This window comes from Leuciscus leuciscus (assembly GCF_965113295.1).
Source record: "Leuciscus leuciscus genome assembly, chromosome: 17".
Classification (NCBI taxonomy): Eukaryota; Metazoa; Chordata; class Actinopteri; order Cypriniformes; family Leuciscidae; genus Leuciscus; species Leuciscus leuciscus.
The window spans coordinates 13435373-13448551 of NC_138741.1; the positions used below are offsets into that span (position 1 = coordinate 13435373).

The 13179-nt window shown below is 38.0% G+C and overlaps 2 protein-coding genes across 3 annotated transcripts; both read left to right on the forward strand.

The window, feature by feature from the left end:
• On the forward strand, nucleotides 1–3445 carry LOC309479923 (uncharacterized protein). Of its 2 annotated transcripts, XM_082144215.1 has the most exons (4): nucleotides 1–499; nucleotides 1321–1908; nucleotides 1998–2185; nucleotides 2756–3445. In XM_082144215.1, exons 1-4 carry the CDS (start codon nucleotides 152–154, stop codon nucleotides 3297–3299), a joined length of 1668 nt encoding a protein of 555 aa, XP_082000341.1. In that variant the 5' UTR covers nucleotides 1–151; the 3' UTR covers nucleotides 3300–3445. The 2 variants fall into 2 exon arrangements, with proteins under 2 accessions (XP_082000341.1, XP_082000342.1); XM_082144216.1 differs by lacking the exon at nucleotides 1998–2185.
• Nucleotides 3446–7416: 3971 nt separating this feature from the next.
• On the forward strand, nucleotides 7417–12377 carry LOC309479935 (uncharacterized protein). Its single transcript, XM_082144235.1, has 3 exons — nucleotides 7417–7768; nucleotides 11136–11187; nucleotides 11300–12377. Exons 2-3 carry the CDS (start codon nucleotides 11140–11142, stop codon nucleotides 11636–11638), a joined length of 387 nt encoding a protein of 128 aa, XP_082000361.1. The 5' UTR covers nucleotides 7417–7768; nucleotides 11136–11139; the 3' UTR covers nucleotides 11639–12377.
• The last annotated feature ends 802 nt before the right edge of the window (nucleotides 12378–13179 follow it).

A 13179-nucleotide genomic window follows, 5' to 3' on the forward strand; every position in this document is an offset into this window, starting at 1 on the left:
ACCCTTTGCAAACACGTGACCACGACCACGTGACGACGCCATGCTGGACGGCAAAATCACTGGACGCACAGGCCGCGCAGTAGTAGACGAGCGGGAAGTTTGATTAGTTTTAGATTAAAATTTAAAATAGATAACGTTACCACTAAACTCCATGGCTTCTTCTATTGAGGAAGTTGTAGTGCCGTTATCGGTCGAGGTTGGGCATCTGGTAGGTGCTCACAAAGAGCGGTATTTTGAGAAGTTGGAGATAGCAGGTTTGGATACCGACCCTTACCTTCTTCCTACCTCAGTTTTCACGGACCTCATTAAATCGCCGAGTCTGCCCGACTTCGGCCCACACGATTTGTACCACTATGTGGTAAACGGGGTATCCCCATACACTGGTGCTGATCTCAAAGCTTTTAAAAGTCTGGATGCTTACCAGTTCTTTGTAGCTGGCTGGGTTACAGGTACGCGATGCTACGCTAACGGCGGGGGGAGGTACCTCATAATGGCAAAGGTAAGACATCAATATGGTTTATTTTGTATTATTACATGGCTTGGTTGAATTCTAATGTAGAATGCGGTGTGTTATTTCTTGATAACAGACCGCTGCTAAGAATAACACACCATTGCCATGAAAAACAGAGCGATGCGATGGACGCAGGATTCTAACCGTAGAGACGGAACGGACTATTTTCTTTATATTTTCTTTATCCCTTACTTAACATCTATTCTTTACTTAAGTAAATATTTATATAACACATAGCCTATGATTTTAGAGGACATGGTCGGCCGTGGCTTTTTAATGGATGCCTGGACGCATCCCAGCTCTGGGAAGTGCAGGCATCAATTATCGATCACATGTTAATCCATGCAGACAGTAAATCACGGAGTGTCTGATCAGTAGTAACCACATATAATTGTAACATCTAGAAATCTTCTTATCTGTGATTATATTCGCTGTAGCCTATGTTAAGATTCTACCAGTTAATCACAGCAAAGTGATTAAGATGTATTCACAAGGTGCATTTAATGTGTCACTGCAGCATTAACAATAACATCACAATAACATTCATGTAAAAATAATGTATCTATGCCACTTTCTGTATTTGTAGGTGACGGTGCATCATAGCCAGTAAACCACGTTACATCTAGCCATCTTCTTATCTGTGATTATATTCACTGTAGCCTATGTTAAGATTTGACTAGTTAAACACAGCATAGTGATTAAAATGTATTCACAAGGGGCATTTATGGTGTCACTGCAGCAGTAAACAATAACATCACAATAACATTCATGTAAGAATAATGTATTTATGCCACTTTCTGTAATTGTAGGTGCATCACAGCCAGTCACTGTCTGAAACCCAACTACAACCATGGGTATCTTTGAAGAAGGATGGGACAGTCTTGTGCGGCCACTGTACATGTAAAGCGGGCCTGGGAGAGGTGTGCTCGCATGTAACAGCTCTGCTGTACGCAATAGACTCTGCTGTTAAACATCTGGAAGACAAAAGCTGCACTGATGGGCCCAGACAGTGGGGACTTCCTCCTTTGAAAGCGGGCAAGGCTTTGTACGAAGAGGGATCGGGAATTGATTTCTCAAATCCTGCCAAAAAGCGTTGTGGTGTAAACAACCAAAGCCATTCAGGTTGTCCATCTGTGAAAAAAGTGGGTGTGTCTGCAGCAGCTATAGAACAATTCTACAAGGCTCTGGATAATGCAACTCCAAACCCTTCAGAGAAGAGTGGTATCCTACGCATATTGCCGCACTACTGTAAACAGTTTCAACCAAAGGTGGTGTCTCTGGGTCTACCACAGCCCCTGACTGAGTTATACAGTGCTCAGAACCGGAAGCTGTCTGCCTCGGACCTTGAGAAAAAATGTGATGCGGTATTCAATGATATGGAAGTCACACCAGAGCAGGTATAGTCATCCCTCTTAATCTCATATGACTAAAATGTGCTTGAAGGTCATGTCATTAATTTCATCTTCTATAATTTACAATGTTGTAGGCAGTAAAAGTTGAGGAAGAGACACGACAACAGGGAAAGTCAAGGCTATGGTTTGACATGAGGGCTGGTAGGGTGACAGCATCTAGGTTCAAGTCAGCTGCAAGGACAGACCCTACAAATCCTTCCAAATCCCTAATTAGGCAGATCTGTTACCCTGACCTATGCAGATTTTCAACAGTTGCAACCAGGCATGTGTGACAATGACACAAACATACAGTTACTGTTTTTAATTTCACCATAGTGTAAGTGAGTAAAGAAATTAGATGTGCTTTGAACTGTTATGTTTCAACTATGGAAATGTATGCAATACATGTTGTGTTCTAATGTAGAGGGTCCCTGCTTAAAAAAAAAAAAAAAAAAAAAAAACACAAGACAAAGAAATGCATTTATCATTGGAATATTTATTACAGTCAGTATTACAAATTATCAACATTAAATTGCAAACATGATGACAGAGTGCATCCCTCAATCTCTTTGAGTGCCCTTATCTATTTTTAATCCCAGGTGTATGGTGTAGGTCCTTTGCCTATTTATTCATAATGTTCCTGTTATATTTCATTTACACCTTTTTAAACTACTCTGTGATATCTGTGTGATAGAATGTGATACAAGAGAATATTATGTGCTATTAAGATTAGGCCAATTTTGGGTACTGACATCTATAGTACCTATAGTTCTTAGGGAAATGAGAGAACAAATCCAATGAAAAGGGCACTCAAAGAGTTACGATGACTTAACATTATTTTTCTAATTTTCAGATGGGGATGTGAACATGAACAAAAAGCCAGAGAGACGTATGAGGCTTACGCTGCACAACAGCATCAGGACCTAAGTGTTCGTGATGCCGGTCTCCACATTGATACCTCCCGTCCCTACCTTGGAGCATCTCCAGATGCCTTGCTGTCCTGCTCCTGCTGTGGCGATGGTATTTTGGAAATCAAGTGCCCACACTGTGCCAAAGACACCGGAGTCCTCAGTGCCACTGAAAAGAAACATTTCTGCATTGAGAACACAGATGGTACACATGCACTTAACAGAAATCATCAATACCACTACCAGGTGCAAGCCCAGTTGTTTGTGACGAAGCGGAAGTTTTGTGACTTCATGGTGTGGTCTACATCCAATTTTTTTGTACAGAGAATTTTGCCTGATGCTGACTTTTTTACAGAAGCAGTGCAGAATGTTGAGGCCTTCTATAGGTCAGCCATTTTATCTGAGTTATTGGCCAAGACATATACATGCCCAGATAGACTGCTGTCAGACAAAACACAGTCCACAGACTCACAAGAATTGGAGGAGTAGTAGGGCGTTGTTCAAAACATGAAGTGAATTACTAGAAATGACTTTGTAAATTATAGTGTGGTCTAGACCTACTCTATTTGTAAAGTGTCTCGAGATAACTCTTGTTATGATTTGATACTATAAATAAAATTGAATTGAATTATTTAGTAAGATTTGCCAGTGTGTAATTCTACATACATTTAATATCCTTTTATAAAGGACAACAGCATAGTCAAAAGTTTGATGGCTGGTTTATTTTACAAAAACATCTTTCAACACGTTTATAAAAGCCAACCTAAATTACATAATGTACACTCATATACAACTTCTTTTATAACGTTTGTCCTGCATGTTTCAATTTAATACAAAGTGTGAATGTGTTAAGGGAACTGACACATGACAATTTTAAGAGGTTTATAAAACAGCAGAGTGACAGCTTAATTTTGGTTAAACTGTGTGATGTAGACACAATACTGACTAAATAGGAGACCTTGATAAATGCTCTACTTTTCCCGTTGTTTAATACTAAAGCGCAAACCGGTGATTACATCTCAATCAAAAATTTGACCCCTCTGCAAATTCATCCACCATCATATGTGTTTGTTGTTCAAGAGACCGATGATGAGTCACCAGGACCCACTGTACACACCATCTTACATTACACAGCCACTAGCCTGATACATAACTTCAATAATAGTATATAATAAATAGTATACAATAGATGGTCTTAAAATAGCTCTCATCCACAAATATGGGTTCTATGCAACTACTAACTTATAACTGTTACATTTCAGCTGATTCTAATGGATAAGTAAACAATTGATTGTTAATGTACTGGTACAACTATTTACACTTGGAATTGTTACTCAAATAAATGTGTTTAAAGGGATACTCCACTTTAAAATGAAAATTCTGTCATCATATACTCACCCTCATGTTGTTTCAAACCTGTATGAATTTCTTTCTTCTGCTGAACAGAAAGGAAGATATTTAGAAGAATGTCAGTAACCAGACAGTTTCGGGTACCATTGACTTCCATAGTAGGAAAAAATATATACTATGGAAGTCAATGGTACCAGAAACTGTTTGGTTACTGACATTCTTCTAAATATCTTCCTTTCTGTTCAGCAGAAGAAAGAAATTCATACAGGTTTGAAACAACATGAGGGTGAGTATATGATGACAGAATTTTCATTTTAAAGTGGAGAGTACCCTTTAACTTTGAAACCTCTCTGTTAAAGAATAACAGTTTTTTTCAGCTAATCAATTGGCACCACTGAGGGGCACAGATTCGTCAGGGCACAAGCCACTCTGACTATTTTGTCAAGAGAGGTGAACTCTTCTTCTTCTGATGACTTAATCAGAAGACTAATGGGCACAGGTCCATGCAACATTCTGTACTTGGATCGTGCTTGACCAATTACCCTCTCAACATGTATGCGGACTGCTGCAAGTTTTCTGGAATCTTCCAGTTCAACAGCGCCCAGCTGTTTTTTCCCCCGTGTAAAGGCAGGAGTTTCAACCCTTGCACAGTACAAGCCAACTTGTTCCTGAATCCTAAAGCCACGGTCTGCTAGGATCAAGTCTCCTGGTAGGAGATTATCCAAAAACCCACTGTTGGCTGTAATGTGAGCATCAGTTGACCGCCCACCCCAGCCCTTGGAGATGAAGGAGATTATCCCTTGTGGAGTTATACCTATTAGGTATTTTATGGTGTTGTGCGATTTATACTGAGAGTATGTCTGGGCCCTTGCCTTCAAATCTTTTGGTCTGTCAATGGTAATTTCAAAACAGTCTATTACTGACATGCATTGCTTGAAAGACTTTCTGAAACACATTGGCAGAGATGTTTGGACATCATCTCTGTCAGGCCATACCACACACACAGGTACCAAGTTGTCATTTAGTATATTAATGACATTTGTAAAAACTCTTGAAATTGTAGACATATGAACACCAAACAGATATGACAAAAAAGCAATCGGAAGGTTAAGCCTGATCCTCATTAATGTCAATAGTAGCTGGTGGAAGATGGTGATGTTTGCCGTATCCTTAAGTAATGGAGTTACCAGATCAATCATTGCCATAAATACTTTATAGTTGGGCAGTCCTGTAAAGGTTTTAAGTTTGTCACTGTTTTCAAAAGTGCTCTGTTCCAGATCTGAGGGCTTCAGCTTCTCCTTCAGAGCAAACGTATCACCCCGGAGTTGCTGACACTCAAATTCAAGAGACTCAATGTAGTCTGAAGTAAGGTTGGTTTGGCACATTGCATCACATTTGCCACTAGTTTCACTGATACTAGCCTCTTCTACAATCTCCTCTTCAACCTCTCGTAACACATTCATCTCAGCTGACAGATTGAGGAGTGCCCTGGCAGCTTCATGTTTGGACGACGCCTGACGCTTTTTTTTCTTCATTGCCTCTCTGACCTCATACTTCCCTAGACTTCCCAGGGCTCGCCGCTTCGCAGGGGACTTGGTGTGCGCAAACACTGACGGCACATAATCAGGGGATAAAGGGTCATCACTCTTCTGTCCTGATAAAAGAAATCATCTGCCTGAGTACCACCAAGAGGGAGCTTAGAACCATGGTCCCAGCCTATAACTATCCTGACACATCATCCATTTTCTATTTGTAAAGTAAATAACTGTTAAATTACAAAAACAACCTCTGGATGGGAAAAGGGTAATTTACAATCACTTTGAATGCAGCACGAGGTCTGCTCTGTGTTGGCAGAGGAATCCTCTAACGTTACATTGAAACACAAACTTGTACACAGTTTTACCTGTCAGCATTTTAACCATTTTTATCCAGCTGCTAGCTAACGTTACCTGCTGTCAAGTGTAGTGTTAAATAGCCTCACATGCGGCAATTGCCTCTAACGTAAATTTATGAGCATCAGAGAGAAGCATAGACATTTAAATGGCACCAAAATCTCCGTTGTTATTTGTGTCAGATCCAGATGACACTGTTAGAGACGGGTGATCAGTGTATTCCTGACATTAAGCTAGCTACGTTTGTGAATGGGTAGACTGCACAGCCCTATCACGCTAGCTGATACTTGCTCATAACATAGCTAACTTAGGTTACTCATGTTACAAATGACAATTTGACTGGGTCTCCATCTGGACAAGGATGACGGTATGGTATTACACAAATGAAGTACACGTAACTGGGAAATACATTAATCTTACCTTGTAAAAAATGCTCGCTGCAAATCCTGGAGTACTTGGAGGGCTGCCAGTCCTTTCGGCTGATAGCAGCAACCCATCGCTGCCTTCTCTCCCCATCAAATGGTATTCGATAAAAAGATATATTGGCTTTACCCTGTCTATTAGCACAGCCCACGGCACAACACGAAATAACCATTTTATTACAAGAACGAACACAAACACGTACTCGTTTGGCTTGCCGTCCGTCTACAGAATAGCTCTTCCGCCGTCCGTCATGGCGTTCAGAATTCGCGGGAGTAGAGCGTGACGTCACGTGCAAAGGGTCTATTGGATGAAGACGGCGCGCGCGCGAACGAGGTGACAACGAGGTGCATGCATGGTGTCAGAGCTAGAAGTACCAGCCAGGTAAGAAAAGTTAATTATACAGTTATTCCGAATGCAAAGTGTTTAATTTCTTTTAGTGTTTCGTTAAGTCTGTTCTGGGATGCTTTTAATATTGTTTAACTATCAAATATTGTGTTGAATGTGTTGATTACGGTATTAATTGATGATTGCATTCGATTAAAAAGATGCGAGTTTAATTCTGGTTGTGGTAAACGCATGATTCTCTGTCGTGTAATACTTGATGTGTGCTCGTGGAACAAATTATTTGACAATAATTCAAAATGGTTTTCAGTCGAAGTAATGAAATGACTAACGAGGGACATTCTAAAACGTTTAATGTGGCTAACAGTGATATAATACAAATCTAATAATAGGCTATATACATATATGTATGTATGCATATGATAAACCTTACAATGTGCAGATAAACAGATGAACCTAGCATATGAATGCAACGCGTTTAGTTCATATTCTGGGTTAATCTGTTTATAACGTCAGCCTGTGGTTTATTAATAAGGTATGTAACGTTACAGAATTTGATATTTTAATATTAATTTCTCAGTGTTAGGTATTTAGCCAGCTTAAGCATTTATAACCTGTGAGTAAATTTGCTTTCCTGTACATAGTATGCTTTATTAGTATGGTGTAGTATGGTTAGTATTAGTACATTAAAGACATTAAGCGTTTTAGAATGTCTAATAACAAACCATCCAGTGTTTTAATCCCAGTAAAACTGGCTGAAGCTCTGAAGCAAGCACAAATAAGGCCACATTCGCCTGCCGTAGACAGATATATTTTGGCATGTTTTCTGATGTTCTTTTTTTATGACAGTATGTTTTTCATTATGGTTTTTCCAGTTCATCACTGCCTAAATTTGGTGAAATGAAGGAATGCCACAACTTTATTGATTGTGAAAACAAGGTTTTGGCTAAGGTAAGTGAAGCTCCTTTTTAGGATTTATAAAAAGTAGTAATATTTTTGCAAACTTTGTTACAACCCACACACAATGATAGTATTTAAAGTTTTACGAATTACGCTAAAGCACTTATTATTGCACTGATTGAGTAGCTGTGAGCAGACAGTGTAAATCAATGCACTGTAGAAAACAGTGATCATAAATGAGAAAAAACAAAGTTGGAATGTTATTTAAATTAAATCAATTATTAAATTAAATTAAGGAAAACAAATATAAAATCAGTTCCATATCAGATTCCAGATGATCAATGGCTTATGCCGTGGCCACACTAGACTTTGAGCATGCAAAATTTCTTCGGGCACTGCAACCAGGGCTGGACTGGCCATCGGGCATACCGGGCATTTGCCCGGTGGGCCGACGTGCTTTTTGGGCCGATACATCTCATACTCATACATAATTTTTTTTTTTTTTCTATTTTTAATTTTTTTTAACGGCCCATAAAATTTGTACATCGGCGGCCCATTCGTTTTGTTTTGTTTTGCTTAATTGGCGGCGCTGGGTTTGTGCCGGTGACGGTGTAATGCAGTGGTCAAAAAAAGTCAGTGTTATTTTTTTTTTTTTCTGACAGACCAGCCCATGAAACACGTAGATCAGCGGCCCATTGGTTCTTTTCTTGATTGACACTGGGCTGGCCCAATCACAACTTTAAACTAGTGAGCGCGCGTGCAGCAGTTTTAGTTGTATCTGTCAAAGTAGTCTGCGAGATGGAGAAGAAACGCAAGGATTGTGCAGAGAAATAGCGTGAAAAAATTGAACCAGGCCCTTAAAGCAGACACTGTAAAATGTGTCAAAATAGGAGATCAGGAGAGAGATGAGAAAGTGTAGAGCCTGCGGTAAGCAGAACTACTTTCAAAACACTTAAGCTATGTCATGATCGAGTGTAGGAACCCATAACCCAGTTACAGATTATTTCCACATTGCATAGTTGACGATTACATAGACAGTATATAAAGACGATTACCGCAATTCACTAGAAATTTAATGAGAGGCGTTTGTAAACCATGTTTTCCGCCAAAATAAAAGCTTGATGCAGTTTGCGTCAAAATAAAAGATCATGTGCTTATCTCTTTCAAGTATAGAAATTGGTCCAAAACTAATTATGAAAGTTTCCTTTATTTTTTAGTGCATTTGTTTTACAAAATATGGCTATTACTGTCATTGGATTAATATTATAACTATTATTATGTAGTAGGTGTAATGTAAATAGACACTGTAACTAAAAGAGGTTTGAATTTTTCGTTTAATTTGCACACTGAATATGGGTTGGAGATTTTAATTTTGAACTCTCAAAGTGCACCAGATTGATGAATTTAACATTAAAATGCACAAAATTTTCTCACGTGGGGGCATGCCCCCGGACCCCCCTAGAAGAACCAAGGTCCACCCACCACAGTTTTACCAAAAATCCTGTGAGAAACACTGGTGTTGCTATGCCATTGCAGCTTATAGCTTGTTTTAGGATTCATCACTGTGGAGTATAGTTCAACTGTATTAATTAATAAATGTCAAATTTTCACTCGTTCCTATACTCACTCATGACATGGCATTAGTGGTTTTAAGGAATAGGAGTTGGTATGCATATAATTAAGGGCGTGCAAAGATGGGTTGTGTTTATGATCATATAGTGGGCCAGTCTGGGCCAAAATGCCCGGGTCGATTTTTTGTCCCAGTCCAGCCCTGACTGCAACGATCGTGATATGAAGTCACACCCTTTTTTTTTATAAACATGAATTCAACATATAACAAGTAGTAATGTAAAATGTAGAAAATATACAATCTACTCGACTTGACTGCAAAAATATAGTTTTTTTTTATTCAGCCAAAAGGTCACGCCACGACGTATATAAATAGAAGTCAATGGGACGTAAAGTGTAGTGACTGACCCTTTAGGACAGTGGTTCTTAATCCTGGTCCTGGGGACCCCCTGCTCTGCACATTTTGTGTCTCCTTCATTTAACACACCTGATTTAGATCATCAGCTCCAAGAACTGAACTGGATGTGTCAGGTAAAGGAAACATACAAAATGTGCAGAGCGGGGGGTCCTCAAGATGAGGATTAAGAACCACTGGTTTAGGGCCTTCATGCATCCTCGTGAACAAGATGGAGGGAAGTTAGTGAGGGAAGGGCATAAAAAATGTACTTAAACGCAGCCCATGATGCTGTTCATCACTCAAACTAAAATAATTGAATTTTAATTGATAATGGCACCGCATTGTGCAGCCTATGATTGTAAACATCTAGCTATAAATTGCGTCGTCTTCTCGTCTCTCTAAATGGGTTGCACAAGGGAATCGTTAAGCGCGCTGCAGGGGGCGATATTACACTCTCGCGTTTCGGGAGTCGGGATAGACGGAATTGTCACTTGCATATTTGGGCCAGCATTGCATCATGAGTAACTAAAGTTGACCATTTGCACGTCTTTTTAAGTCTTATCAGTTTAAACATTCACGTGATTTTAAACTATTCGGTACTTGCGCGCTGTCTGACTCTGCGAGATGTTTTTTCTCTGCACACATACATAGAGTAAAGCCGCCTCACAAACAGCTCGCGGGTAACAAAAGTTATTTTTCGTGGATTATATCGCTTTAACAGTCAAAAACATGCGAAAATCATGTAAATTTCGGTCTTGGTGAGTATCCTCTAAACACAGTCGGTTATGTCTTAAATAAGCATAAATCGCACGTGACCGTATAATGAAAACAGAATCCGTGCACTAGCTCTTAAAGGGACAGCAGCCATATGTGTCTGTCATTCATTTGGTTTTCAAAACAACAAAACATTGCTTTCATTTTAAGGAATCAGGATTAATAGCCTATGTATTTAATTTAGTCAGGACTAAAATACTACCCAGTGTTATTTTACTTTTGATTAATTTATTCAGTCTCTGTAGTATTTCTGTGTTAGACCTAAGCAAAAACTTTTCTCTTTATTTCTCTTTATTGGTATCGTTATTCTATCGTATTTATTTGTGCTACTTTTTTCAATTTAATTCAAAGATTGAAATCAAGCTTCCTTGTGTTGTGTAAATTCTTAAGAACAAAATTACCCCATTGTAAAAATGCAATGAGTGAGCATATTTAGGCAAGATAAATGTAATTTAAAAAGAAAAAGCCTAAACTCCCCCCTCAAATAAAAAATTCCCCCCTATAAGAATCACCTAAGGGGGGATTTCCCCCCATTTTCCAAAATGAAATTCAGGCCCTGTTGAAAAAACATGAGGGTGAGTATATGATGACAGAATTTTCATTTTAAAGTGAACTATCCCTTTAAGGAAATAATCAGGCAAAGTAATAATAGATGAATGTTGTTATTTGCATCTTTAGACTGATGGCATACCTGAACGAAGACCCTAGCAGTCTGCTTTGGGAGTATATGGTGAGTATGTGCTTTTTAAAATGTTGCTGTATTTTCAAGAATGCTTAAAGTTTTGTTAAAGTTAATACACAGGAATTTAAGAGTACTTTATTTTTTTTAATATCCCCTCTAGGATACAGACGTTGCCAGCACTGAGGAGGCGATCCAGAAGACTGTGATGGGAATTTATGTCATAAGACATGAAGGTGGAGACATGGAAGACAGCCCAGCAGATCTTGGAGTGGTATTAGAGGGTCAAAAGGTTCTTCAGGACATTACCAGTGTCCCATATGCAGCAGCCATGTTGCTGGGACTGATTTATGGACTGAACCTGAGCTACCCTCCTGAACTAAGGTACACATTCGAAGTCCTTCAAAAAATAATTCTGGAGCTAGATGGCAACAAGTTGTCCAATAAAATCCAAACACTGAAGACCAAGCTCTTCTCCGATGTGTTTGAGAAAGGACTCTAAGGACTGTTCCTGGAATGCCAGAATGTTACTGTTAAAAAAAGGGCAATATGTAGATTTTCTATTGCAGGTTACACTTCTTGTATTTTTCAATGTTCAAAATTGTTGAACTTAGTTGCAAGCTGCCTATTTGGTGCTCGGTGCATCTGTTATTTTCTGTGAAAGATGTCTAGTACATGTTATATTAATTTTTATAGAGTTTTAATTTACACTGAATTTGCAGAAGTCTTTTGACTTTTTTTGAACAATGTGTAAAAGTAATTTTTGCTGATGTTAATACATTTGCACAAGTTTAAAGAGTTGAATGTATGGGTGAGCAAGCTGTTAAAAACTGTTTATTGCAACTGTTGAACAAATACAGTCTGATAATTTGTTACACATCTTGTCTTTTTGTGACTCTACAAGACAATCACGCACAAACAAATGCTGCTTTGAAAGGAGTAACTTTAAATAGATACTACTGAGTTAAAGTAACAAGAACTAATTGGATGGAACCACTGTCCATAATTTAAATGAGTTATTTGAAACAAATCTCCTTGTGTTTGTTGAATGTAACCTATTTGGACAGTTTTAAATAAACTACTGCATGTTCACTTAACTTAACTGATTTAAGTTACAGGGAAGCAATTCTATTGATTTAGTTCGACATTACTATTTCACATAGATTCTTCCCCATTCAGTTGTGTTGTCCCAACAAAAGGAGTTTACATAGATTCAAAAAATTCCATTAATGTTAATAAAAAGCAATTTCCTTGTGTGGAACCACTGTCCATAATTAAATTAAGTAAGTTTAAAGAATCTTTTTTTTGAGTGTATTAGGGATTCCCATCATTGGATCAATTTATAGATTTACTTTTAATCAATTTTGTTTGAATTCATTTCATTTGAATTACATTTTATGAATTAAACAGCTCATAAACATAAGTTATAACTAAAAAAAATAACATGTTAAACTTAATTTAAGACATTTCTCCTTGTATAGAACCTTTATGGCATAAAGATTTCTGTAAAACTGATTCAAGAACCCCACTGTATAACCATGACAGGTTATATATTTAATATTTATTAGATTTCTGTATTATTCTTTACTCATACTTGAATCATTTATTATTTATATATGTTGTATTATTGTAGACAATAAAGTTTTAAAGCACAACAAAAACATAAGAACAGTACAAGTCTGTGCTGAAGGCAGATTTCATAATAATTATTATAATTATAATTAATAATGTTTTTCACTTTGATCTTATCAAGTTCCACTTTTAACATTAAATATCAAACTAATTCAAGTCAAAGATGTTTTTAAAGGTCTGCCAATATTACACACAGTGTTCTGTTGTCTTGCCATTTATTAGACCTCCCAAAAGCTGAATTTAGAAAGCTAAATCTAATTAAAAGACATCTTGCCACTGATGTTGTCTGATAAATGTGGTATTTACCTCCAGCTCCCTATAATCATTTTCAATTACTGTCAATTTGGATCGTTTAATAAATTTAAGCAAGGTGTTTTCCTTAGGGTTAAAACCCAGTCTTCTGGTCTATGA